This window comes from Neoarius graeffei, chromosome 18 (assembly GCF_027579695.1).
Source record: "Neoarius graeffei isolate fNeoGra1 chromosome 18, fNeoGra1.pri, whole genome shotgun sequence".
Lineage (NCBI taxonomy): Eukaryota > Metazoa > Chordata > Actinopteri > Siluriformes > Ariidae > Neoarius > Neoarius graeffei.
The window spans coordinates 18,539,587-18,567,438 of record NC_083586.1 but is presented as its reverse complement, the minus strand read 5'-3'; the positions used below and the strand labels follow the sequence as shown (position 1 = coordinate 18,567,438).

The 27,852-nt window shown below is 43.2% G+C and overlaps 1 protein-coding gene across 1 annotated transcript; it reads right to left on the bottom strand.

The window, feature by feature from the left end:
• Nucleotides 1-5,985: 5,985 nt before the first annotated feature.
• On the bottom strand, nucleotides 5,986-27,480 carry mdh1b (malate dehydrogenase 1B, NAD (soluble)). Its single transcript, XM_060899416.1, has 9 exons — nucleotides 27,459-27,480; nucleotides 27,149-27,261; nucleotides 26,915-27,049; nucleotides 24,884-25,026; nucleotides 22,356-22,849; nucleotides 18,763-18,904; nucleotides 15,821-15,996; nucleotides 6,174-6,313; nucleotides 5,986-6,053 (listed from the first exon to the last, which is right to left on the bottom strand). Exons 1-9 carry the CDS (start codon nucleotides 27,478-27,480, stop codon nucleotides 6,006-6,008), a joined length of 1,413 nt encoding a protein of 470 aa, XP_060755399.1. The 3' UTR covers nucleotides 5,986-6,005.
• Between the last annotated feature and the right edge of the window lie 372 nt (nucleotides 27,481-27,852).

The following is a 27,852-nucleotide window of genomic DNA, read 5'->3' as shown; positions in this document are numbered from 1 at the left end:
GACTTTCTATGGATTTTCCCGCCAAGCTGCCGTAGCCTTGTCCACAGCTAATGTTAACACATACAGTTAGGTCCATAAATATTTGGACAGAGGCAACATTTTTCTAATTTTGGTTCTGTACATTACCACAATGGATTTTGAACAAAACAATTCAGATGCAGTTGAAGTTCAGACTTTCAGCTTTAATTCAGTGGGTTGAACAAAATGATTGCATACAAATGTGAGGAACTAAAGCATTTTTTAAACACAATCCCTTCATTTCAGGGGCTCAAAAGTAATTGGACAAATTAAATAATTGTAAATAAAATGTTCATTTCTAATACTTGGTTGAAAACCCTTTGTTGGCAATGACTGCCTGAAGTCTTGAACTCATGGACATCACCAGACGCTGTGTTTCCTCCTTTTTAATGCTCTGCCAGGCCTTTACTGCAGCGGTTTTCAGTTGCTGTCTGTTTGTGGGCCTTTCTGTCTGAAGTTTAGTCTTTAACAAGTGAAATGCTGCTCAATTGGGTTGAGATCAGGTGACTGACTTGGCCATTCAAGAATATTCCACTTCTTTGCTTTAATAAACTCCTGGGTTGCTTTGGCTTTATGTTTTGGGTCGTTGTCCATCTGTATTATGAAACGCCGACCAATCAGTTTGGCTGGATTTGAGCACACAGTATGTCTCTGAATACCTCAGAATTCATCCGGCTGCTTCTGTCCTGTGTCACATCAAACACTAGTGACCCAGTGCCACTGGCAGCCATGCATGCCCAAGCCATCACACTGCCTCCGCCGTGTTTTACAGATGATGTGGTATGCTTTGGATCATGAGCTGTACCACGCCTTCGCCATACTTTTTTCTTTCCATTGTTCTGGTAGAGGTTGATCTTGGTTTCACCTGTCCAAAGAATGTTCTTCCAGAACTGTGCTGGCTTTTTTAGATGTTTTTTTAGCAAAGTCCAATCTAGCCTTTTTATTCTTGAGGCTTATGAGTGGCTTGCACCGTGCAGTGAACCCTCTGTATTTACTTTCACGCAGTCTTCTCTTTATGGTAGATTTGGATATTGATACGCCTACCTCCTGGAGAGTGTTGTTCACTGTTGTGAAGGGGTTTCTCTTCCCCATGGAAATTATTCTGCGATCATCCACCACTGTTGTCTTCTGTGGGCGTCCAGGTCTTTTTGCATTGATGAGTTCACCAGTGCTTTCTTTCTTTCTCAGGATGTACCAAACTGTAGATTTTGCCACTCCTAATATTGTAGCAATTTCTCGGATGGGTTTTTTCTGTTTTCGCAGCTTAAGGATGGCTTGTTTTACCTGCATGGAGAGCTCCTTTGACCGCATGTTTTCTTCACAGCAAAATCTTCCAAATGCAAGCACCACACCTCAAATCAACTCCAGGCCTTTTATCTGCTTAATTGAGAATGACATAATGAAGGAATTGCCCACACCTGCCCATGAAATAGCCTTTGAGTCAATTGTCCAATTACTTTTGGTCCCTTTAAAAACAGGGTGGCACATGTTAAGGAGCTGAAACTCCTAAACCCTTCATCCAATTTTAATGTGGACACCCTCAAATGAAAGTTGAAAGTCGGGACTTTATGTCCATGTCCATTATATAACTATAACTTGAATATGTTTCAGTAAACAGGTAAAAAAACAAAATTTGTGTCAGTGTCCAAATATATATGGACCTAACTGTAGCTCGTTAACTTGGACACTGTTAGTTAGCATGTAAACACAGAGTTACGCTAACATGAATAACGGTAACTTATCTGAAGTCCTTTCAGAAATATGTTTTAGCATAATCTTGCCAAATAAACAATGTAGAAATCTTTCTTTTCTAGTAGCGTTAGCTACCCAATATGATTTCGAGTTTGAAAAGAGTTTGCTAGCGTCAGGTGGAGCTTCACTGACTAGCTAGCTTAACATTAAACTACCATGACGACACAGCATGTATTCATTTTGTGAATTCACAAAATAATCCAGTAGGTTGCTTCAGAGGCATGAAGTATTATAAGCGTTGAGTCAATAATCCAACAATGTCTCATCTCATCTCATTATCTCTAGCCGCTTTATCCTGTTCTACAGGGTCACAGGCAAGCTGGAGCCTATCCCAGCTGACTACGGGTGAAAGGCGGGGTACACCCTGGACAAGTCGCCAGGTCATCACAGGGCTGACACATAGACACAGACAACCATTCACACTCACATTCACACCTACGCTCAATTAAGGTGGTGTTTACATTACACCGTATCCGTCTCGTTTTCGTCGCGGATGCACTGTCCGTTCACATTAAGGGCCCGTTTACACGAGGACGCTGTCGGGTAAAAACAACTAAATATTTTATCGGAAGTGCCTTTCGTCTACACGGGGACGGCGTTTCCGAGGCTGAAAAACGGAAAAAATTGAAAACGCCTTCCAGAGTGGATAAGTTAAAAACAGCTCCCGTTGCATATCCGTCTAAACTACCCAATACGCCAAACTCTGCTCGGATCTGCTCACGTCAGGTACGCGTTTACGTCATACATATGTCATATACTGTACATGCCAGCCCAGGAAGTAAGAAAGTAAGTAAAAAAGTAAGAGCATGTCTGATTACATCGATCCAACGGACCTTCAAGCTGCTCTGGCAGCTTTAATAAACGTCCAGGAGTCCTTCGAGCATCTATACCGAATCTGCACATATACCGTTAATGAACAGAGGCGGGTATAGCATGCTCTTACTTTTTTACTTACTTTCTTACTTACCATAGCCAGAGTAGTCAAAGTTTTCGCGGCGCAGATGTGCAGATCAGACAAGACGGAAGATGTTGCGCATGCGTGCAGACATAGCGGAGGTCTTTCACAGCACCGCCTGGCATGCACATCTGTGACAGAGCGCAATGCGTCCGTCACTAAACAGCGGTTCCTCCTGCTGGTCATGTTTCAATGGTCAAGTGCAATGGACTAAACCACAGTTGCAAAGACATTCCAAATACAATCTGGGTTGTATGTCTGTTGTGGGTTTGGTAATGGGGGCTTTACAAGTATGTTTTGTTACAGGTACATTTGTTACAACTTTTAGATATGTAAACCTGAAATGTTTGGTACATGTGTTCATAGTAAAAGACGCGACACAGGTTTAAACAGCGCAAGCATTTATTAGTTTTCATTATAAACAATAGCGTGTAAAGATTCATTAAGTGCGCACGCTTAACATCTGAATCCTTTTCTGCTAGAGTTTATCTAACATCAGCCAGAAATGTTTGTAGCCATTTACCTGCTGTAGTCTTCCGGGTGCGGGACCAAAGCGGAGTGCAGGTCTGAAAGCGCTTTTCCAGGTTTCTTCCGCGATGCGCGGGAAAGCAGCTCATTAGAGCGGAGAGAAATGGTCTAAAAATCTTACGTAAGTGTTTGTTGTAATATTTAAGGTCTGCACATTGTTGTAGGAGTGTAATGCAGGCAGTGAAAATGTTTAGAACTGTTAAAATCTGTCTAGATGTGTTGATTGATTTTAATTGTGTTAAGACTGTGCCGTAGTCTTTTAAATATGCGCTGCACTGTTCATTGGGGGGATGGCCTCGGCAGGGAGAGGACGCATGACTTGAGCTCTGTGTGAGTAATGCCAGAGTAGCCTAGCTTGCGTGGGCGTTTTGTCCCAGATTTTTTTTTTTTGTTTGGTTTTGTCATCAGTGTTTTTTTTTGTTTGTCCTGTTTGTGTTAACTGCCGGCTTAAGAATAAAAAGAAAACTATTTTTGTACAAGAATTTTCCTTATTTTGCTCATCATTCTGACTGACTACTCCATCCGCTCGGCACACTCTATTACAACATCCAATTGAATTCTACACATTTATGCGTCACCGTATAGACGCAGATTTCCTCCTTGAAAACGGTCGTATAGACGCGGAAAAAAGTGAGAACGAAAACGGACTTTTGCATTTTTGTTTCAGACCGTCCCCATGTAAAGTGGGCCTAAAACGCCGGGAAACGACTCCACAGGCGGAACAACTTGAATCCGCCAGGGCCCACGTATTCAACCCAGTTCGTATCTGATCCGGTGCTGTGTAAACATTGAGATACGAGGAAACGCAGTGCTGAGCTCTAGCTGACGTCATCATTGGACAACGTCACTGTGACATCCACCTTCCTGATTCGCTGGCGTTGGTCATGCCACGTTGGTCATGTGATGCGACTGCTGAAAAACGGCGCGGACTTTCACTTCCTGCTATTGTTTCCGCCTTGTATCACCTTTTTGTTTTTCATTAAAGAGTATAAAAGTATGAATATAATGCTTTGCTTTGTCATTCTTAATGTTGTTCATGGTAAGATGCAAATTATGATTGTCTTTAGGCTCGCCATCCTTCCACTTGCAAGTGGTGAGTGACTTGCACATGCTGCCCGATATGCACTGGGATCACACACACAGCGGCTCAGTCCCGAATCACTGCTCGTGCGCTTCACTCGCGCGCTCTGTGAGCTGCGCAGGGCCGGAGTGCCCACCCTCCAGAGGGCACTCGCTGTTCGGGCGGAGTGATTTGGAGCGCAGCCGCTGAGGAGGAAGCGCTGAGCCGCACTGACACATTTCAACTTACGTGCCGTCTAATTAGTCATGTGATTAGCGTATCCGTGTACTGGCGTTGCTGTGTGCACGCGAATCGTTTTAAAAATGTTAATCTGATGATCCGCTGATACGGTCTAATGTAAACACCACCATAGAGTCACCAGTTAACCTAACCTGCATGTCTTTGGACTGTGGGGGAAACCGGAGCACCCGGAGGAAACCCACGCGGACAACATGCAAACTCCGCACAGAAAGGCCCTCGCCGGCCACGGGGCTCGAACCCGGACCTTCTTGCTGTGAGGCGACAGCGCTAACCACTACACCACCGTCCCGCCCCATCCAACAATGTGTTGACAGAAAATGTATATTTAAAAGCAAGTACTTCAGTACTTTAACTTAAGTAAAAATTTGACTGGACAACTTTCACTTGCATCGGAGTCACATTTGATCAGTGGTACCTGTACTTTGACTTAAGTAATGAAGTTGGGTACTTTGTCCACATCTGAACACAAGTCCTAACATTCCGATTTCTTTCGCAAACTTTCCTTGTATTGTGATGCGGCTTGCTCTGCAGATTTGAGCAATTTACCAGAAACTTGTTCGTTTTGTAAAACATCAGATTCACAAGTGTTTGGTGAGACAGCGGACTCCTGAATTCTGTCTTGATGTGACGCGCCACTGCCCTTTCTACATCACAGTTAGAACTGGGCAGCACTAATTTAGATCGGATGTAGAAAATGTGACAATAAAGTACGTAGACTACTTATACTATTCATATAAACCGCTTATTACTATTATTTTCATACTTTATATTCTATTGCGGGGCGGCACGGTGGTGTCGTGGTTAGCGCTGTCGCCTCACAGCAAGAAGGTCTGGGTTCGAGCCCCGTGGCCGGCGAGGGCCTTTCTGTGTGGAGTTTGCATGTTCTCGCCGTGGGTTTCCTCCGGGTGCTCCGGTTTCCCCCACAGTCCAAAGACATGCAGGTTAGGTTAACTGGTGACTCTAAATTGAGCGTAGGTGTGAATGTGAGTGTGAATGGTTGTCTGTGTCTATGTGTCAGCCCTGTGATGACCTGGCGACTTGTCCAGGGTGTACCCCGCCTTTCGCCTGTAGTCAGCTGGGATAGGCTCCAGCTTGCCTGCGACCCTGTAGAACAGGATAAAGCAGCTAGAGATAATGAGATGAGATATTCTATTGCACCTTTAAGCAAGTCTTCGAGGAGTTTGGCCTTGCCAGTGAGTGTAAATAATCTGCACCTGAACAAATGACACTGTTAAACTCACCTCAGCATGTCTTTTACAATCGTTTAACCCGTCGGGGCGATGCTAAAGTCACTGTTACAAATAGTACAATGTGCAACACCATCATTATGTCATACCCCTATGAGACAAGGGAACATTTTCATGTAGTAGGTTTTGTATTTTTGTTTTTGCGCTCTCTCTCTCTCTCTGGGAGACTTGGGATGTCTGGATTTCAGGCAACAGAACTTTTCATCCTTATTCCATCTGCAATGGCTTTCTCCTACAAGTAACACAGAATACACACAAGTAAGTGCGAAATCATAGTAATTCCTGATTCACTGAACTTTATTTTGTTTCATTTAATCATTTATTCCTTCCTTCTCACTGGTTATGTGCTCACCTCTGTAATCTCATTAACAGCAGCCTCCAGTGTCCTCCCCAGCTCTTCGGTGATGATGATGTCTGAACACACCAACCACTCGCCCTTCTGGAAGGTCACGGGAACGCAAAAAACGAGACCGGCAGGAATACCGAAGTGGCCTGGATTATCAGAAAGGGTACATGTGTGAAAAAATACGTATAGATGACTTGCAACCACATGATCAAAATGTGCTCCGGACATCCACTCCGGAGATTACGAATCTCTCACGTCAGTGCCGATCCGAATCCGGAACGGGAATTCCTTCGTGCCTGCATTCACTTCCTGGTTTTCTCTGCTGTTATAAAAACGCCGTTCTCAGACAGGAACTTTGCCAGAACGTCTCGCTTTGCTTCTAGCCGTTTCTGTGCCGCTGTTATGTTTCATGGTTGTTTGCTCAAGCTCATGGTTTTTTGCACTCGGGGGTTTTTTCTTGTTTTTGTTTTTTTGTCCGAGCATTTTTTGTCCTTGCCTGTTTCATGTTTTTGTCTTGTTCTCTGGATTATTTTTGCCATTTGTTTTTGTCCCGTTTGTTTACCCTTATGCCACGCCCTTTTCCCTGGATTAAATCTCATTATTTATTTAATTACTGTCTGTGTTCTGCTTGTGGATCCTTATCCCACCACTCCTCCACGACGGACCCGGCGTCGTCAGTGGCGGCTGGTAGTCTTTCAAACAGGGGAGGCTGGTCGGTTACGATATTTCCAGATTTTAAAAGAAAAAACACATCAATTTTGCCCATACTCTTGCCTCTGATCTGGCTGATTGTTGGCAGCGTCACAAACTGTGAAATAACAGGTTCTTTTGGCCCATTAGCCTACTGTCCAATATACATGATGGTGGTGTTGGGGGGGGGGGGGGGTATATTTTAACATTTTATATTTTAAAATTGTGGCATGTTGTTTAAAAATTGACCTCGGCTGTGTTTTTGTTTAAAAATGTTTTCCAAATTGTAGCTGTGTTTAATTCATATCCAGAAAAATATATATTCCAATATAATATACTCAGCATAAACATTTTAAATAGATCCTATATTTTTGGTCCATCCATGACATATTACTAAAGTAGCCTATTTACTGTTGTTGATGTGGGTCACTTGCTGTTAGCCAATTCACTTTCTCGTACCAGGAGAGCTGAAAGGAACGAGTATTATTCCCTCCCTTTTTCACCAAGTCAATTTGAGGCGTTGGTCTACCCTGCTCTTTAATTTTATTTTTTTCCTCGAAAGGAAGACTGGCAAATGGCTTCGCCAAAATTAAATCAGCAATGCTTGGCATCCGTGCGCAGCTTTCTTGCTAGCTGACTAGCCCCCTCAAGTTCAAGTTCAGTCACTCAAATAAACGAAATTTCTGGAACTAAGATAGCAAACTTGACAACACTATATTTACACTTTATTTACAATGAAAATATATACAAACTAAAAAAGCTGGTAGAAACCGTATGTAATGAATGAAATCGAAATGTAAGCTGATCTCTTACAATACACCACAGCACTTGCGAATCCGCATGGGACTGAACTGATGTTGCCAGATACTGCTGACGTTATCCAGCCCAAAATATGTTCAAAACCCGCCAAAATGCACTTAAACCCGCCCAATTGGGCGGTAAATAGCCCAATCTGGCAACACTGTCCGCTGCCTGTCTATAGTTGAAACGAGCTGTCAATCAAAGAAAATATCCAGCCGCTTTCACCAATCACCAGTCTCCTCACGGAAACTGCCATGTCCCTCCCATGTGAGGCTCGGAGTCCAGTGGGCGGGCGTTTTCGCAGTATTTGTCCAATAACCGTCTTGCATTTTGAGATTGAAAAGCGCAGAGCTCCCAAATGCCGTTGAAGTCCATTGAGGCTGGGAGTCCGTGAGACTCCATGGGCGGGCATTTTCGCAGTATTTGTCCAATACTCGTCTTGCATTTTGAGATTGACAAGCACATATTTCCCAATCCACTGAGGCTGCGCTGCATCACGCTGTCACGAGGGGGAAAAACTCACGCACACATTAGGCGAACTGGGGAAAGTTATAACGGAATGATTTCGCACTGTAGTGGGTTGAGCACATATATTAATATGATTCTGGATCTGAAATAGCAATGTTATAAGGTCGGCTATAACATAAGCCTAGCGCAATTCATCCTACACGATGTTCGTCATTTTTAGAGGAGGCTGAGCCTCCCTCGTTGTCTTAGAGCAATCACCCGTGGGCATCGTGGGGGGGCGAAAGGGGGCGTCGCCCCCTCGTGGCTACAGATCACTTAATTGTTTTCTTATGAAAATATAATGTATTATAGACGTATTAGACTACAAGTGCACTGTCTCTGCAATATCCTGTAATATGCAGTCAAGTTTACGGGAGTAGTCTTTCCCCTTCCGAATTAAACAAATTCAATCACAATATTGTGAATCCATTTTCTTTCTTTGTAGGCTAAGTTTATCTCCGTTTATGTTGGTGTATGTGTTCATATATGGTCCGCTTTGTGCGCAAATAGCGTAAGAATATGTGTCATTGACGTCACCCCCCATGCAGCGGGGGTGAAAATTCATCACTTCAGAGTGTTTTGTCCCCTACACGCCTAAACTGGGATCGCGGATTAAGTGGTTAGCGTTGACTCGGTGCGAGTCAGGAAGGCTATTACTGGTGCAGCCGCGGGGTCTGTTGATTTTTTTAAATTATGATTTTGGCCGCCGAGCCAAGTACCTTAGATTCGCATTGACGTTTTGTTTTCATGCCGCGGAGCTATTTGTATGTATTTTAAATGTAAAGGACTTGCCTGTAGGTTTGTGTGTGTTGTTTTATGTTTGGCATCTTTCCGGTTGTAACATGTGTCTGTGAGAAAATCGGAGGGGAGGGGTAACAGGTGGGCACGGGAGTTGATAAAGCGCAACTGCCCTGGTAATATGCCACATGATTTTCCCGTACTAAAGCAACCTTCGGGGCCGTGGTTTTGTGGCTGGCACAGTTAGTTGTTTGAAACACGTTGTCAGACCGCCATCACTACTACACACTATATGAAAAATATTTGCCCCCTTGCGATTTCTAATTGCCCCCTTAGTAAACTGTTCCTGGCGCCAGGCCTGCTCCACGACCCCTAACAGCTACGTCCTGAGCGTCCGCCATGATGGTGGAGATACAAAGCAACTCGGACGGCAGCCGCTGAAAGCGTGTCTGTAAGCAATGCTGAATTTTCTCAGTGTTATCACGATTTGAACGATCGAGCGAAGATTCGATACAAAGAGAAGATAGATACGTGATACCCGTATTATTTAAAAAAGTCGGACTTTTCTGAAGATAAGACGCTTCTACCGACCATCGAATATGAATACAGGTCGTTTCATCCAAGGACCATTTCGTCCAAAGTCTTTTTCAGACGCACTATCAATTATTTTACATTTCAGGTATTTGTTCGAAAAAAAGGAGGAATTCTCAATGGGATATGACCGAAGCAAAACATTTTTGTAAAGCAAATGAGCGCCATAGTACGTGCGCTTCGACACTAAAGAGCGTATTAAAGGGGGTAACTACGTCAGCCAGTGCCACTTGCTGACCCTGGGATGAGTTAACTCCTTTGTCATTGCAGGCTACTCGCTTGCATGTCTATGTTTCCAGCTGGATCATCAGGCGCGGAGCAGTGCTCTTGGGGGGCTTCGTTCGCGAATCTCGGGCCGAGGCGCGGTCCTACCAACCCGAGACCATGCTCTTTCAAAGTGGGAGGCTTAGTGGGAGGTGCCTGTAAAATTTGGCTTTGTTGTGAGCTTCGTTGGCTAAGTTATTAATTTTTAAAGCCAGCTGGATCATGTTAAATCTTTAGGTGTGGATCAGCGCTCTCACGGGGCTTTTGTTCATGAGCACCTGAAATATAAAATAATTGATAGTGTGTATGAAAAAGGCATTGGACGAAGTGTCCTGATCCCTTCATCTCCTCTCCGTACTAAACCTCAGAGTTTCCTCGCCCTCTTTCCGAATCACGGACAGAATTCTAAAAAATCGGAACGTGCCCCGGTCACCAGTACTGTTGTGACCGCAACCATATACAGCACAAAGATATGGCAGAGCTAAAAGAACGCCTAAAGCAGTGGAAAAACAAAGAGAGTCGCGCACGCGTGACTGTGCTTTGTATGGAATGTCGCTTAACCCCGCATTTGTATCTCCACCAACATGGCCGACATCCGGGTTTCTAATTTGCTTTGACGTCAATTGTCAGTCAAGGTTTGAAAAAAAAATGCTTTCCCTACTGTAACTATTATCCAGTCCTGCTTTATAAGGAATAAAACAGTCCATGTTAAACTGTGGGTGGTAGAAAAGAGCAACTGAACTTGCTTGAAGATTCTTGAAAACGTTTCACCTCATCCGAAAGGCTTCTTCAGTTCTGTCTGACTAATAAGGAGTATCAGATATTTATCCTCTCATGGATCAGGATCAGAATCAGAATTCTGATGACAAGTTTATCTCAGGTGTCGTTGAGGCATCATGTTGGTGTGGGTCACTGGAGGCTGGGTGTGAACGGCGAGTCATTAGGGTGATCAATGGAAAGCTGTGAAAACAGCTGAGTCTTGGCGTGCACCCAGCCGTCTGGGAAGTGTGCCCAAGACCGCATTGTAGGCCCTGTCCACACGGCAACGGATTCAGGTGAATCCGATACAATTGTTTATCGTTTAGGCCTGGCGTCCACACGGCACCGGCGTTTTGGGTGCCCCAAAACGCAATCTTTTGAGAACGGGTTCCAGAGTGGAAAGATCTGGCAACGTTGTCGTTGCGAAGTCGTCTGGATGAGTAGAACGGATTTGTTTACGATGACGTCACAACCACATGTGCTTCACGCCGGGTAGAAGTGTAACGAACTCGATGCAAGTTGTCAACAAATCCTATAACTTGGTTCATGAAACGTGCTTACAAAATATTTTCACTGTGAATATTTATTGTGTAATGGTGCAAAGTGAGAGAGAGAGAGAGAGAGAGAGAGAGAATAGCCCTTAGGCAAAGTCAATCCCGCCAGCAAAAATAGGGAAAAAAAGGAGCGATCTCACCTCTTCAGATGTTGGTTTAAGTCCTACAATACATTCCTCAAAAAAGGCGTAGAAGAACAAATTAATCCATCAACGTGTAGCATTCAATTTATTCCGGACCATTAAAGACGCCGCCTTCCGCGTAGAATCATACGTCATCCTCGCCACCATATTGGATGGGTCAAAGCGGAGAATAAAGATGCCTCATTCATGTGCTGCGTTTAACTGTACCAACAGGTTTACTGTCCAAACGAGATCACATGGGATTACCTTTCACAGGTGAGACTGGAAAAATACTTTTCATTGTATTTGGTCATTATAACGTCATTTTACGAACAGATTTTCCTGACTTTGTGGCTAATATGAAGTCTCGCGCATAATAGTTTATGCGCATGCGTTGTTACTACTTCTATTGTTCTGGTGTCTCCGAAGGGACCGTCTTACAGCACCCCTAGAGGTGTGGCATGTGTATTGCATCGTTTTCAGCAAGCGTTGCGTTGCCATATGGACCTGATATTTTACTGATCGTTGCCCATGTGGACGTGATATTTTTTTAAATAACATCTCGTTGCCATTGTCGTGTGGATGTAGCCATAGATGGTTGATAAATGATGTCTTAGACCCCCACCTCCGTTCAGTGATGGCCGTTCCAGGTTGACAAAAATGGCTTCTTTAACTCCTCGCTCATACCAACGATCCTCTCTGGCTAAAATGCGTACGTTGCAATCCTGAAATGAGTGTCCTTTGTTGTTAAGATGAATGTAGACAGCAGAGTCCTGGCCCGAGGAGCTGGCTCTCCTATGTTGAGCCACGCGCCTGTAAAGCGCATCAATGTAGTGGATAGCAACATCAACTTCACTCGGGAGGACGTCAGTGGGAATAATCTAGCCTTCTTGGATTGTGATATACATATTAGACAAGACAGAAGCCTTAGTATTGAGGTCTACCGGAAACCCACACACACAGACCAGTATCTACTTTTTGACTCTCACCACCCACTAGAACATAAATTGGGGGTCACTAGGACCTTGCAACACAGGGCTCAGAACATTCCTACAATGATAGAGGGAAAAGAGAAGGAGCAGAATCACATCAAGAAAGGACTTCAGAACTGCGGGTATCCCAACTGGTCTTTCCTAAAGAGCAGAAAAAGGAACAAAACGGACAAGGATGACAACAGGAACAAACGCAAGAACATTGTCATTCCCTACATTTCTGGTCTATCTGAGAAACTCAGGAGGATCTTCTGCAAACACAACATTCCGGTACATTTCAGACCCAGTAACACCCTGAAGCAGAAACTGGTCCACCCTAAGGACAGAATAGCCAGACACAAACAGGACAACGTAGTGTATGCCATTCAGTGCAGTGAGGAATGCACGGTCTCGTATATTGGGCAAACAAAACAACCGCTTCACAGGCGCATGGCTCAACACAGGAGAGCCAGTTCCTCAGGCCAGGACTCTGCTGTCTACATTCATCTTAACAACAAAGGACACTCATTTCAGGATTGCAACGTACGCATTTTAGTCAGACAGGATCGTTGGTATGAGCGAGGAGTTAAAGAAGCCATTTTTGTCAACCTGGAACGGCCATCACTGAACGGAGGTGGGGGTCTAAGACATTATTTATCAACCATCTACAATGCGGTCTTGGGCACACTTCCCAGACGGCTGGGTGCACGCCAAGACCCAGCTGTTTTTGGTGACTCACAGGAGGACAGAGAGAGTCAGCTTTCCATTGATCACCCGAATGGGCAATCCATTGATCACCCTAATGACTCGCCGTTCACACCCAGCCTCCAGTGACCCACACCAACATGATGCCTCAATGACACCTTAGATGAACTTGTCATCAGAATTCTGATTCTGATCCATGAGAGGGTTATTAGAGGCTGTCCACACGGCAACGGATTCAGGTGAATCTGATAAAATTATTTATCGTTTCAGCCTGGCGTCCACACGGCACTGGCGTTTTGGGTGCCCCAAAACGAGAACGGGTTCCAGAGTGGAAAAATCTGGCAACGGCGCCGTTGCGAAGTCGTCTGGATGAGTAGAACGGATTTGTTTACACTGACGTCACAACCACATGACTAGAACAAGCAGCACTCTCGCTGTTTTGTATGAACCACTGCACTGCATTCACTTTTGTATTCAGCTTTTCTTTTAAATAAACAAGTAACTCAACCATTTCTTGAATTTCTTTTTTTTTTATTGGATAAGACTGCTTTTCAAAATGTTCACACACAATATAAAAAGTTATCTAAATTATATAAAAATGCTTTTCAAAATGTTCACACGCAATAAGAAAATTAAGTTATATAAAACTATGCACACTAATAAAACTAATTTGTACACACAGAAGGCACAATTTCCTCGCGTAGTCGCAGCCATCTTCTTCTTGTTGTTGTGTGTTTGTTCCTGAGAGTGCTTCACGCCGGGTAGAAGAAGGGGTTTATGCGCATGCGTCCTTACTTCTTCTATTGTTCTGGTGTCTCCGACGGAACCGTCTTACAGCGCCCCTAGAGGTGTGGCATGTGTATTGCATCGTTTTCAGGAAGCGTTGCGTTGCCATATGTACCTGATATTTTACTGATCCGTTGCCCATGTGGACGCGATATTTTTTTAAATAAAATCTCACTGCCGTTGTCGTGTGGATGTAGCCTTAGTCAGACAGAACTGAAGAAGCCTTTCGGATGAGAGGTGAAACGTCTTCAAGAATCTTCAAGCAAGTCCAGTTGCCCTTTTCTACCACCCACAGTTTACTATGACCTGGATGACTGAGAATCTTGACAGACAGTCCATGTTGCACTGTTATCGGAAAATAATCAACGACGGGGTGGCGTGATGAAACAATTACACTTCTGACACCTCATTCTTTTTATCCATTTGTAGTCAAATGGCGAAATGTAATGTTTTTAACGAAGCTAACATTATAGCAGCTACAAACTGTCATTCCTTCACTCGTCTCTCGTTTTCCTCTCTCCTGAAGTTAATAAAACAGAAAACAGCAGCTTGTCGTGTTGCCGAGAAACTGTAAAAGCGTAACCTCGTCTGTCCTGAAGTTGGAACAAAAGTTACAGCTTTACATCTGTGCCAAGTTTCCCAAAAGCATCATGGCGCAAAGATCTTCGTTAAATGGTCCAGCGAGCAGCACAATGAACACTCTCTCTCCTAGTTAAGATGCTCTTAGTGTTAAAGGAATACGCCACCCCCAAGTGAAATTGAGTCAGTCCCTGCAGTCCCTAGAGTTGGATGAGTGAGCCAAAGCGTTTTGTAGCCGACCCAGCCATTGTCCTGATCTGGAAACGTCCCGGTTAGCTTTAGCTTAGCGTAGTCGCTGTAATCCGGCGTGTCCAGCTAGCATTGTCGTTGCAAAAGTGAATCAAATAACTCAAGATTTTTTATAATTATTTCTCATGACCTGTACATTCACATCGAGTACACATATCAATGCAAATTAACACGAAGGGATTTACTAGACCAATTTATATCTGGAACTATTTTCGGCCACAGCACAGGCAAAGCACCGCTGCAGGCGCAAAGACACCACGCAGCACCACAACTTCCGTCAATACACCAGTGTTACCAGGGAAACCAGGGTTTTCAGGTGCTGCGTGGTGTCTTTGCGCCTGCAGCGGTGCTTTGCCTGTGCTGTGGCCGAAAATAGTTCCAGATATAAATTGGTCTAGTAAATCCCTTCGTGTTAATTTGCATTGATATGTGTACTTGATGTGAATGTACAGGTCATGAGAAATATCACATTATCTCTAGCCGCTTTATCCTTCTACAGGGTCGCAGGCAAGCTGGAGCCTATCCCAGCTGACTACGGGCGAAAGGCGGGGTACACCCTGGACAAGTCGCCAGGTCATCACAGGGCTGACACATAGACACAGACAACCATTCACACTCACATTCACACCTACGGTCAATTCAGAGTCACCAGTTAACCTAACCTGCATGTCTTTGGACTGTGGGGGAAACCGGAGCACCCGGAGGAAACCCACGCGGACACGGGGAGAACATGCAAACTCCACACAGAAAGGCCCTCGCCGGCCCTGGGGCTCGAACCCAGGACCTTCTTGCTGTGAGGCGACAGCGCTAACCACTACACCACCGTATAATTATAAAAAATCTTGAGTTATTTGATTCACTTTTGCAACGACAATGCTAGCTGGACACGCCGGATTACAGCGACTACGCTAAGCTAAAGCTAACCGGGACGTTTCCAGATCAGGCCAATGGCTGGGTCGGCTACAAAACGCTTTGGCTCACTCATCCAACTCTCGGGACTGCAGGGACTGACTCAATTTCACTTGGGGGTGGCGTATTCCTTTAAGAGACTTTTGGGAAACCCACCCCTGAGTGTTACAAAGTGCTGACACTGGAGACTCCTTCCATTTTTTTAACCTCTTTTCTGAATTAAAAACATTCAGCTTTTCATCTTCTATTTTCTCTCTCTCTCTCGCTCAGGAGTACATAAACATCCCACTTTATATTGCACACCAAGTCCTTAGTGTCCTCTGAAGGTGGTGTAGTTGAAGACTGAGTTGAGTACAAAATTTAAAAGAATGAAAAGAAGTACAAGAAATGTGTTTGTGCGCATGTTTGACCTGGCTGGATGGACTTACCTGTACTGACTACACCCACTGAGAAGATCTCCTGAGGAGACGAATCGTTGATCCAGGCGTTCAGAGCCGTCATGATTCCTCTGGCTGCTGAAATCGCCGCAGGCTTTTTAGTCTTGAGAGAAATGTCATGTCGACGCGAGCTAACCAAGCTCGGGAATTTGTTCTTCAACCATTTTCTGTCGAGAGAAACAGAATTATTGATCTGTCAGAGGAGAGCGCTATCTACCCTCTTTCGCATACATGCCCGTGCATACGCTCATGACTGGCTAGCGTCGTTGCGATTGACAAGGGAAAGAGAGTATACCTTTTCCCTTGTCTCCTAGCCAGAGATGACAGCCAATTTTGCTCCTATGCCTCCCAGCTCCTGCAGTTTGATAATAATAAGCAATTTTTTTGTTTCATTAGACCATCCTTTGCAGAGACCAACTAGTGGAAGGAATAAAATGTGCGCACTGTGAGGTTCACTGTTCTTACAGGTGACCTAAGGCTACATTCACATTCCAAGCTTCTTTGCACAATTGCAGTGTTTTTTTTCCTGATTCAGTTCGGATCCGTCTTTCATGTCTGACTAACGTCCCTTCAAGTTTGATTTGAGCCAAGCCCCCAGATATCAAGTAAATCAGCCAGGTTCCACATCTTTCCAGAGCTAAAAGGTGGTCAGACATATGACGTGAAACTCAACACTGAAACTTTGTAGGCTAGTTTGAATAATAACAGCACATTCACGCCAACATCTATGGGAAATTTGAAAGTTATGAATTGTCAGTGTGTGTAATATTGTACAGGAGAAGCAAGTTTAACTCGCTAACATAGAAGCGAACTGTTTACCGGTCCCACTGACCACAACATAGAAACACAGAGGTGTACAAACTTTGGTCAAATTTTTTATATTTATTATTCAGTGACCTACTGTACCATTGGATTTTTTTTTTTTAGATATTGTTAGCTAATGATATTGAATTTATAGCACGACCGTACTTCATAAGATGTAGCCTAAAGTTGAGTTAGCTATCATGCTAGACGACAAACAAGTCTTGCTAAGGTGTGTCATTTATGTCTAGTGTGACTTGCCACCCCAATACAACCATTGGGTCAAACGTTGCCGGCCCACTGTAAAATTTTGGCCACGCCCCTGCATCCCTCCACTGAATATAGTCACTGTTATTGTTTTGATGACAATTACAGTACCTTGCAAAAGTATTCATCCCCCTTGGTGTTTGTCCTGTTTTGTCGCATTACAAGCTGGAATTAAAATGGATTTTTGGAGGGTTCGCACCATTTGATTTACACAACATGCCGACCGCTTTAAAGGTGCACTTTTTTTTTTATTGTGACACAAACAATAATTAAGATGAAAAAACAGAAATCTGGAATGTGCAGAGGTATTCACCCCTTTCGTATGAAACCCCTAAATCAGAGCTGGTCCAACCAATTCACTTCATAAGTCACATAATTAGTTGATTTTGATTGCACACAGGTGGATCTCAGTGTCACATGATGTCTGTATAAATCACCCTGTTCTGGAAGGACCCTGACTCTGCTACACTACTAAGCAAGCAACATGAGAACCAAGAAGCCTCCAAACAGGTCAGAGACAAAGTTGTGGAGAAATATAGATCAGGGTTGGGTTATAAAAAATATCCCAAACTTTGAATATCCCACAGAGCACCATTAAATCCATTATAGCATGGATAAATGGAAAGAATATGACACCACTACAAACCTGACAAGAGAAGGCCGCCCACCAAAACTCACAGACCGGGCAAGCAGGGCATTAATCAGAGATGCAACAAAGACACCAAAGATAACACTGAAGGAGCTGCAAAGATCTACAGCGGAGATGGGAGGATCTGTCCATAGGACCGCTTTAAGCCGTACACTCCACAGAGCAGGGCTTTATGGAAGAGTGGCCAGAAAAAAGCCATTGCTTAAGAAATCATGTTTGTAGTTTGCCCAGCAGCATGTGGCAGACTCCCCAAACACATGGAAGAAGATTCTCTGGTCAGATGAGACAAAAATTGAGCTTTTTGGGCATCATGGGAAATGCCATGTGTGGTGCAAACCCAACACCCTGAGAACACCATTCTTACAGTGAAGCATGGTGGTGGCAGCATCATGCTGTGGGGATGTTTTTCATCTGCAGGGACAAGAAAGTTGGTCAGGACTGAAGGAAAGATGGATGGCACTAAATACAGGGCAATTCTGGAGGAAAACCTGTTTGAATTAGCCAGAGGTTTGAGACTGGGATGAAGGTTCATGGTCCAGCAGGACAATGACCCAAAACATACTGCTAAAGCTACACTGGAGTGATTTAAAGGGAAACATTTAAATGTCTTGGAATGGCCTAATCAAAGCCCAGACCTCAATCCAACTGAGAATCTGTAGCATAACTTGAAGATTGCTGTATACCCATGCAACCCATCTAACTTGAAGGAGTTGGAGCAATTTTGCTTTGAGGAATGGGCAAAAATCCCAGTGGCTAGATGTGCTAAGCTAATAGAGACATATCCCAAGAGACTTGTAGCTGTAATTGCAGCAAAAGGTGGCTCTACAAAGTATTGACTTTTGGGAGGGGGGGGGTGAATACCTATGCACACTCCAGATTTCTGTTTTTTCATCTTAATTATTGTTTGTGTCACAATAAAGCAACAATGTGCACCTTTAAAGTGGTCGGCATGTTGTGTAAATCAAATGGTGCTAACCCCCCAAAAATCCATTTTAATTCCAGCTTGTAATGCGACAAAACAGGACAAACACCAAGGGGGATGAATACTTTTACAAGGCACTGTATATAGAAATGGTTCAGATTTTGTGTCTACACAGTTCTGAAAAATCTGATTTGTTTCCCCTCGGCCTGGTCATGTAAACTTAGCCATAGTTACATATTTTACGTCTTTGTATCCTTTTTTTTTTAAAGGTGTGTCTGTTGTTTTATTCCTTACATATCATAAACCATCTCCAAGACATTCTGAGAGAATCCTGCAGGTCCCCAGATGGCGCCTTTATATCCGTAAACTTGAGCTCGTTGTAGATCGATGTGGAAATGGCCACTGATGTTTCCCCAAATGATGACATTGGTGATATCTGAGATGGGAAAGAGGAAAGATGTTTTTTGGTCAAGAAGAGAGAAGTTAAAGCAGGGCATTACAGGTATAATTTCAGAATAAATTCTATATGTTTTCTCACAAAAAAAAAAACAATTTAACAGGAATATGTGTTTAGTTCACTGTTTTCATACCATCTTTTTTTGGCAGAAGGCTGTAAGCTTCATCCACTGCATAATTACATCATACACATCCAATATATAACACATTCAACCACATTGCATTTTTCTCAGAATATTTTTTTCTGTATACAGGACCAAATATACAGTGTCTTGCAAAAGGATTCATCCCCCTTGGTGTTTGTCCTGTTTGATCGCATTACAAGCTGGAATTAAAATGGACTTTTGGAGGGTTCGCACCATTTGATTTACACAACATGCCGAGCCGACCACTTTAAAGGTGCACATTGTGACGCAAACAATAATTAAGATGAAAAAAAAACAGAAATCTGGAGTGTGCATAGGTATTCACCCCTCCAAAGTCAATACTTTTGTAGAGCCACCTTTTGCTGCAATTACCGCTGAAAGTCTCTTGGGGTATGTCTCTATTAGCTTAGCACATCTAGCCACTGGGATTTTTGCCCATTCCTCAAAGCAAAACTGCTCCAACTCTTTCAAGTTACAACCCCGATCCCAAAAAAGTTGGGACAAAGTACAAATTGTAAATAAAAACGGAATGCAATGATGTGGAAGTTTCAAAATTCCATATTTTATTCAGAATAGAACATAGATGACATATCAAATGTTTAAACTGAGAAAATGTATCATTTAAAGAGAAAAATGAGGTGATTTTAAATTTCATGACAACAACACATCTCAAAAAAGTTGGGACAAGGCCATGTTTCCCACTGTGAGACATCCCCTTTTCTCTTTACAACAGTCTGTAAACGTCTGGGGACTGAGGAGACAAGTTGCTCAAGTTTAGGGATAGGAATGTTAACCCATTCTTGTCTAATGTAGGATTCTAGTTGCTCAACCGTCTTAGGTCTTTTTTGTCGTATCTTCCGTTTTATGATGCGCCAAATGTTTTCTATGGGTGAAAGATCTGGACTGCAGGCTGGCCAGTTCAGTACCCGGACCCTTCTTCTACGCAGCCATGATGCTGTAATTGATGCAGTATGTGGTTTGGCATTGTCATGTTGGAAAATGCAAGGTCTTCCCTGAAAGAGACGTCGTCTGGATGGGAGCATATGTTGCTCTAGAACCTGGATATACCTTTCAGCATTGATGGTGTCTTTCCAGATGTGTAAGCTGCCCATGCCACACGCACTAATGCAACCCCATACCATCAGAGATGCAGGCTTCTGAACTGAGCGCTGATAACAACTTGAGTCGTCCTTCTCCTCTTTAGTCCGAATGACACGGCGTCCCTGATTTCCATAAAGAACTTCACATTTTGATTCGTCTGACCACAGAACAGTTTTCCACTTTGCCACAGTCCATTTTAAATGAGCCTTGGCCCAGAGAAGACGTCTGCGCTTCTGGATCATGTTTAGATACGGCTTCTTCTTTGAGCTATAGAGTTTTAGCTGGCAACGGCGGATGGCACGGTGAATTGTGTTCACACATAATGTTCTCTGGAAATATTCCTGAGCCCATTTTGTGATTTCCAATACAGAAGCATGCCTGTATGTGATGCAGTGCCGTCTAAGGGCCCGAAGATCACGGGCACCCAGTATGGTTTTCCGGCCTTGACCCTTACGCACAGAGATTCTTCCAGATTCTCTGAATCTTTTGATGATATGCACTGTAGATGATGATATGTTCAAACTCTTTGCAATTTTACACTGTCGAACTCCTTTCTGATATTGCTCCACTATTTGTCGGCGCAGAATTAGGGGGATTGGTGATCCTCTTCCCATCTTTACTTCCGAAAGCCGCTGCCACTCCAAGATGCTCTTTTTATACCCAGTCATGTTAATGACCTATTGCCAATTGACCTAATGAGTTGCAATTTGGTCCTCCAGCTGTTCCTTTTTTGTACCTTTAACTTTTCCAGCCTCTTATTGCCCCTGTCCCAACTTTGAGATGTGTTGCTGTCATGAAATTTCAAATGAGCCAATATTTGGCATAAAATTTCAAAATGTCACACTTTCGACATTTGATATGTTGTCTATGTTCTATTGTGAATACAATATCAGTTTTTGAGATTTGTAAATTATTGCATTCCAATTTTATTTACAATTTGTACTTTGTCCCAACTTTTTTGGAATCGGGGTTGTAGATGGGTTGTGCTGGTGTACAGCAATCTTCAAGTTATGCCACAGATTCTCAATTGGATTGAGGTCTGGGCTTTGACTAGGCCATTCCAAGACATTTAAATGTTTCCCTTTAAACCACTCCAGTGTAGCTTTAGCAGTATGTTTAGGGTCATTGTCCTGCTGGACCGTGAACCTTCATCTCAGTCTCAAACCTCTGGCTGATTCAAACAGGTTTTCCTCCAGAATTGCCCTGTATTTAGTGCCATCCATCTTTCCTTCAGTCCTGACCAGCTTTCCTGTCCCTGCAGATGAAAAATATCCCCACAGCATGATGCCGCCACCACCATGCTTCACTGTGTTCAATGGTGTTCTCAGGGTGTCATGGCGTTTCCCATGATGGCCAAAAAGATCAATTTTATGACAGATCATGAGACACTTTGATTGCACACAGGTGGATCTTAATCAACTAATTATGTGACTTATGTAGTGAAATATGAAAAGGGGGTGAATACCTGTGCACACTCCATATTTCTGTTTTTTCATCTTAATTATTGTTTGTCACAATAAAACAACAATGTGCACCTTTAAAGTGGTAGGCATGTTGTGTAAATCATCATCATCTGTCATCTGGCGGGCCGGTGACTTAATTGGATATCATCATCAAGTTTTCAAATTGCTGTGAAAAACCGGGGTGACGCAAATACTCCCGGGATTTTCTGTCTGGGTTTACTCCCATAGGTCCGCCGCGTTCTGCAACACTAGGGGCGGCGCTGAGAGCCACACGGACGGTCTTCGGCATGTGAGAGGCTAGATAGAGGGACCACTTGCTGATGACTAGTTGGTCCTATATTCCGCATCACATGCCGCTGGTATGGGGAGACCAGTCTGGGATGCCAGGATGACGATCGGCAACCAGAAAGGTACTACTCCTCCAGGGACCTTGCCCCTTGCCTTGTGTAACTCAAATGGTGCAAACCCTCCAAAAGTCCATTTTAATTCCAGCTTGTAATGCGACAAAACAGGACAAACACCAAGGGGGATGAATACTTTTGCAAGACACTGTATCACTTTGTCAGCCAGTATCTATGTTTGGAGGTGGAGCTTCATGAAAATGGCTGGGAATGGTGGGCGGGCTCAAGGGCCATAAGAACGTTAGAGCACTAGTCTTACCTAAAGCACCATGAAACATAAAGTCCATTTTTTTAATGAATGGAGCTGGAATTGTTCTCACCTTGGCTTTTCACTGACAGCTGCATTGCAAGCTGAGTCCTCACTTCTCCTTCCAGCTGTGTTGCGATCACCACAAAGCGACGTGGATCCACCGAGGGCGTGTTCTCAATCAGGAGAGCGCTCTTCAAATTGACGCAGATGTCTCCTGCCACCAGCACTCGTAGATCCTTATGCGCGTTGTCCTCGATCAGACATCCATAGTGAGTGAATCTTTCCACCACTTGGCTCAGTTGCTGCTCCTTGTCCTCATTCTGTCTCTGATCGTCCAGGAGAACGATCAAATCAGCTGACTGGAACGCCTGAGTCAGGTCGGAGTGGACGGTGACTTCGTGGAGCTGCGGCAGAGCCATGTCCTCGACCTCCATTTTAAGACCCAACAGAGAGACTTCGCTGGCGTCTACGTCCAAAAGGTGGAGGCTGATGGCGGGGACGCTGGCGAATACGTCAGACGTACAGAGCAATGGGACGAGCTGGTAGCAGACTGGGTTTAGAGCGCTGCACAGACACACAGTCTTAGTAATATGAATCAGGAAATCTAATCAATCTGTTTAGGGTGATCTTCAGCTCATTTTGGGAGGAATAAGGTCAAAATTATGTGATCAAAATGACTGAAGAACCATTTTCCTACAATAGCATGTCCTGAAGTGTTTGGTTCCACAGTGATTTTACAAATTTTATGTCTTAAAGAATACTGTATCCATTTATATTTCCATTTAATGCTGTGGAACGTCCATGAAACAAGTTCCTGTTCTCGCTTACGTTATAGCAGCTATAAACAGTCATTCCCTCATCAGCATCTCTCAAAGTTACAAAGGAAAAAAAAATCCCAAAGACTTTCACATGCTCGAAAACTCTCGCTGTTACGAAGCACTAACATTTGAAACTCCTTCCACAATATCAATGACATCAAGCACTTTTTAAAGGCGTCACGCAGTGGCGATAAAAGTCGCATTATTCTGCACCAGAATGCTTTCGAGATTCGAAATAAATTGACCGTCGATTTTTCAAAAGCTTCCCGCGGTTGTAATCGGTCCTTATTTGGTCATGCCCATCACTTGAAATTTCCCGCGTTCGCAGCGCCCCCTCTCGGTCAATGGAACAGCTGCGTGACGTCATACCAGTAACCACTCGGTGCAGTTGCAATGACGGACACACCAGAAAATAGGAGCGATGCTGAGGAAATTAGCTTTGATTTTACCGAAACAGAAGAAGAAAATGGCCCACAAGTAGAGATTTTGACAGCTGAATGTCCTGGTGGTATCCAGCCTTACAGATCTGAACCTGAGCGCTCATCTTCAGAAGAAAATGAGGACAGTTCTGACGATGACAGAAACGAAGACGAGAATGAAGAAGACCGGCGACTTGAAGACTTGTTTTGGTTGGTTTCTCTGACTAAATCACTACTTGTGTGTATTTTTAAAGACCATTTTCACTTGAATTAGAATGCTGTGTGATTAATCTATGATTATGTGTAATACTGATAGCTGTAGGGGCTGAAAGTATAGCTAGAAAAGATTGAATTCTAGCAACTTGACAGCTTGCGATCTCGCGAAATGCAGTGGGCCTTCTGATACAGTAGACCCCTTGATATTCCAGTTTTCATCATTTTCCTTTTATTGCGGTTGATTTTAACTTGATATTCAGTATGTTATAGGCTGGGAGTATTGAGCTTTGTATTGTATTGTTTAGTAAACGTACAATCGTCAGTAATAAGTGATAATTATTAGTTAAAGGCAGCTCTGTGGCATAAATCTTTCAATTAATCTTCTGTCATCCATTTGCTAAAATTATGTGCCACATATGTTATCAAGACAACACTTCATGTGACAAAGAAAGATATGACAAATACATAAATGTATGAAAATCATTTTGTACAATTAATGATTGATACATAGAAACACTTAAAACATGTGTTTTTAAAAAAATATTTTTTTTCTATCAATACCTAGCCATGACCTTGAAATCAGATCCATTGATAACAACAGTCACAAATAGTGTTCAGTGTTCGTTGTTACAGCCAAACACAACACACCGATTAGGCATTTTGTATCACAGAATATTAATGCATCATTTCAGAGTGTTTTGAGTGTTCAAAACTATCCACAAACTGAATAAATCCACAAAATGTAAACAACTCTGGTAAACGCACGCTATAGAGAAAACATGGCGACAGGCCAGCATCACCCAAGGGAGGTTACTGGTATGACGTCACACATAAGTTGACCTAGTTAACGGCTGGCTGCCTAAATTTGGCTGTGCGCGTCAACTTTAAATGCTTGTAGCGGGCGCATCGTGACACTGAGATGGCGGGAAACCGAGGGGCTTGAATAACCCACCAAACCCGACATTTTGACACATGATATAGCCTGATTGCTGAAATTACCGCACGACGCCTTTAAAGGTTCATTATTCATCACTGATAGATGATGTGAAGCGTCTGCTGTACAAATCATTGTGTATGCTGTTACTACGGAAACGAGAACATAGCCATCAAGCACCATCACCTCTCAGTCATCAGCTAATTCTCACCTGCTGATCCAGATGTGGAAAGATTGGTGGAGTTTCTTTCGACGCTCTTCATCCTGATGGTGTAGTTCCAGCGCCTGAAGATTCTCTGCTGCGATGTTCAGCATCAGTTCCGTGCTCATATCTGATGTGATCCCATAGTAGCCCTGAGAGAGAGAGAGAGAGAGAGAGAGTGTTGCTTCAAGCAGAGAGAAGTGTTCAGAACTTTTGAATCTCCATTCACTGAATCATAATTGGCACGTGCAGTGCAAAAGTTTACACACCCTAACTTCAAAAACACCTTGATGTCTATTTATCCCTTTCCGATTCTCTGAAATAAATAAATCAGCAGGTCAAGGGGAATGCAAACTTTTGAGCATGGAAATCTGGAATTGAAACCTGAAACCAAGCGCACAGATTTCGCATACGAAAACCTTATTATTCCCTGAAATTGCACACATAACCTCAAGCAACTAGTATCCATCAGTCATATTTCATAAATAAAGCCATATGTGCAAATGGATTCATAAATGAATCAAATGAAAAAGAATCATATGGAAAGAATCACGTTTGAACAGAAATGAATCATGCGGGAAAAATGAAGCATGTAAAAACGAATCATGTGGAAGGAATCACATTTAAATATAAATGAATCATCTGGAAGTAATCACGTGAAAATAAATGAACGTTGTGGGGAAAAATGAATTATTGCAAAAATTATTTGAAAAAAGAATGAATCTTTTGAAAAAATATGAATCACGTTGAAAAAATTAATCAAGTGAAAAAATTGAATCATGAGAAAATAAATGAATCATGTAGAGAAATGGGCGAGCTGGAGCCTATCCCAGCTGACTACGGGCGAAAGGCGGGGTACACCCTGGACAAGTCGCCAGGTCATCACAGGGCTGACACATAGACACAGACAACCATTCACACTCACATTCACACCTACGGTCAATTTAGAGTCACCAGTTAACCTAACCTGCATGTCTTTGGACTGTGGGGGAAACCGGAGCACCCGGAGGAAACCCACGCGGACACGGGGAGAACATGCAAACTCCGCACAGAAAGGCCCTCGCCGGCCACGGGGCTCGAACCCGGACCTTCTTGCTGTGAGGCGACAGCGCTAACCACTACACCACCGTGCCGCCCCATGTAGGAAACAAATTATGTGAAAAAATGGAATCATATGGAAAAAAAATACGAATTTGAAAATCACAAGTGAAAATAGATGAATTGTGGAAAAAAAGTATCTTGTGAAATAAATGAATCATGAAAAAAAATCATGTGAATATCAATGAAAAACACATGAAACGTGAAAAAAATGTGGAAATAAACAAATCATATAAAAACTGTCTGAAACATAACCTGTGATCAGAATCAGAATCGGAATCAGAATCCAGTTTGTTGCCAGTACAAGGATTTTTACTTAATTTAAAAATAGACAAAAGTAGTAATATAAATACAATAGGGCGGCACGGTGATGTAGTGGTTAGCGCTGTCGCCTCACAGCAAGAAGGTCCTGGGTTCAAGCCCCGTGGCCGGCGAGGGCCTTTCTGTGCGGAGTTTGCATGTTCTCCCCGTGTCCGCGTGGGTTTCCTCCGGGTGCTCCGGTTTCCCCCACAGTCCAAAGACATGCAGGTTAGGTTAACTGGTGACTCTAAATTGAGCGTAGGTGTGAATGTGAGTGTGAATGGTTGTCTGTGTCTATGTGTCAGCCCTGTGATGACCTGGCGACTTGTCCAGGGTGTACCCCGCCTTTCGCCCGTAGTCAGCCTGTGACCATGTAGAACAGGATAAGCGGCTACAGATGGATGGATGGATGGTGTATGGGTTGTTTTGAAGTCAAAGTTGTACAGTATGACCCGGAATGTGCAAAAACACAGATCACAGGATAACGATGAAGAAGAGATGGGAAAAATAAATAACCAAATAACCAAGCTGTACAGATGGGGATCAAACCACGTGGCGTCATTATTAATATTGTTTAACTGATGTGAAATTCATGTGAGTTTTCTGTAAGGGTTAAATATTTATAAAGCTCTGTGATAATACCTGGACATATTCAAGAAAATCACTGAATCCTCCGAGAAGCATGCCCTTTCCTCCACGGTCCGTCAGCTCCCTCCACACCATGGGGCTGCCCTCATGTTTCCAGCCATTGGAGGAGCAAATGTCTTCAAGCCAGCTCTGCCAAGATGAATATCACACACTGCTTCAATAAAAAAGAATAAAATAAAAATGAATGAGCCATGGTTATAGATGTGGGCTGTACTGTAGCTGCTGTACCTCCCAGGCATTAGGCAGTATGGAGATTTTGTGAATGTGGAAATCAGGCAGGATTTTTTGCAGTAAATCTGCTAGAAGCTCAGCTTTGGCATAATGAGGACAATCTGCCTTTCCTGTCCAGAAATATACAGAATCAGAGGAGAGGAGAGACATTTAACAGACATAAAGATTTTTAATGCAAATTTGCTTCCAATTTTTTGGAATATTATTGTCTCTTTTTACTGATATATTTGCCTTTTTAAAAAAAAAAAAAAAAACACTAAAATTAACAAACTAAAATCATATATTATATTAATTCTATCAGTCCAACCTGCGAGAACAAACTTAGCCATGTTTCTTGTGTAGAGCAGTTGCTAAGCAACTTCTGGTGTAACACCGAAAGCGATCCGTCAGCAACACTTCACGTCTTATCGCGTTATACCGTTAAAACACGTCATTTAAAATAAAAATAAACAAATTAATACATACAAACATTAATTATAATCTCCTATAACTGACTGTACTGTATTACGACGTGCCAGAAAATTTTATTTCACTCTTTTTCGATCATCTTGCGTAAGGTCGGAAATGATTTCGAGAAACACTACAAAATGGCCGCGGCCTGAGTACGGCTGCATTACAAATCCCTCAGTGTTCGCTACATAGGTGCACTTTGACTTGTATGGCTTGTCCAGCCTATGTAGTGCACTCTTTTTGAGTTAGAG

What these genes read in the sequence shown, in the direction of transcription:
- mdh1b (XM_060899416.1), bottom strand. Translation starts at nt 27,480, where the DNA reads ATGGCTAAGTTTGTTCTCGCAG. An exon ending in GGCTAAGTTTGTTCTCGCAG is followed by an intron (nt 27,262 to 27,458) that starts GTTGGACTGATA and finishes ATTTCTGGACAG; the next exon opens with GAAAGGCAGATTGTCCTCAT. An exon ending in ATTTTCTTGAATATGTCCAG is followed by an intron (nt 25,027 to 26,914) that starts GTATTATCACAG and finishes TCTCTCTCTCAG; the next exon opens with GGCTACTATGGGATCACATC.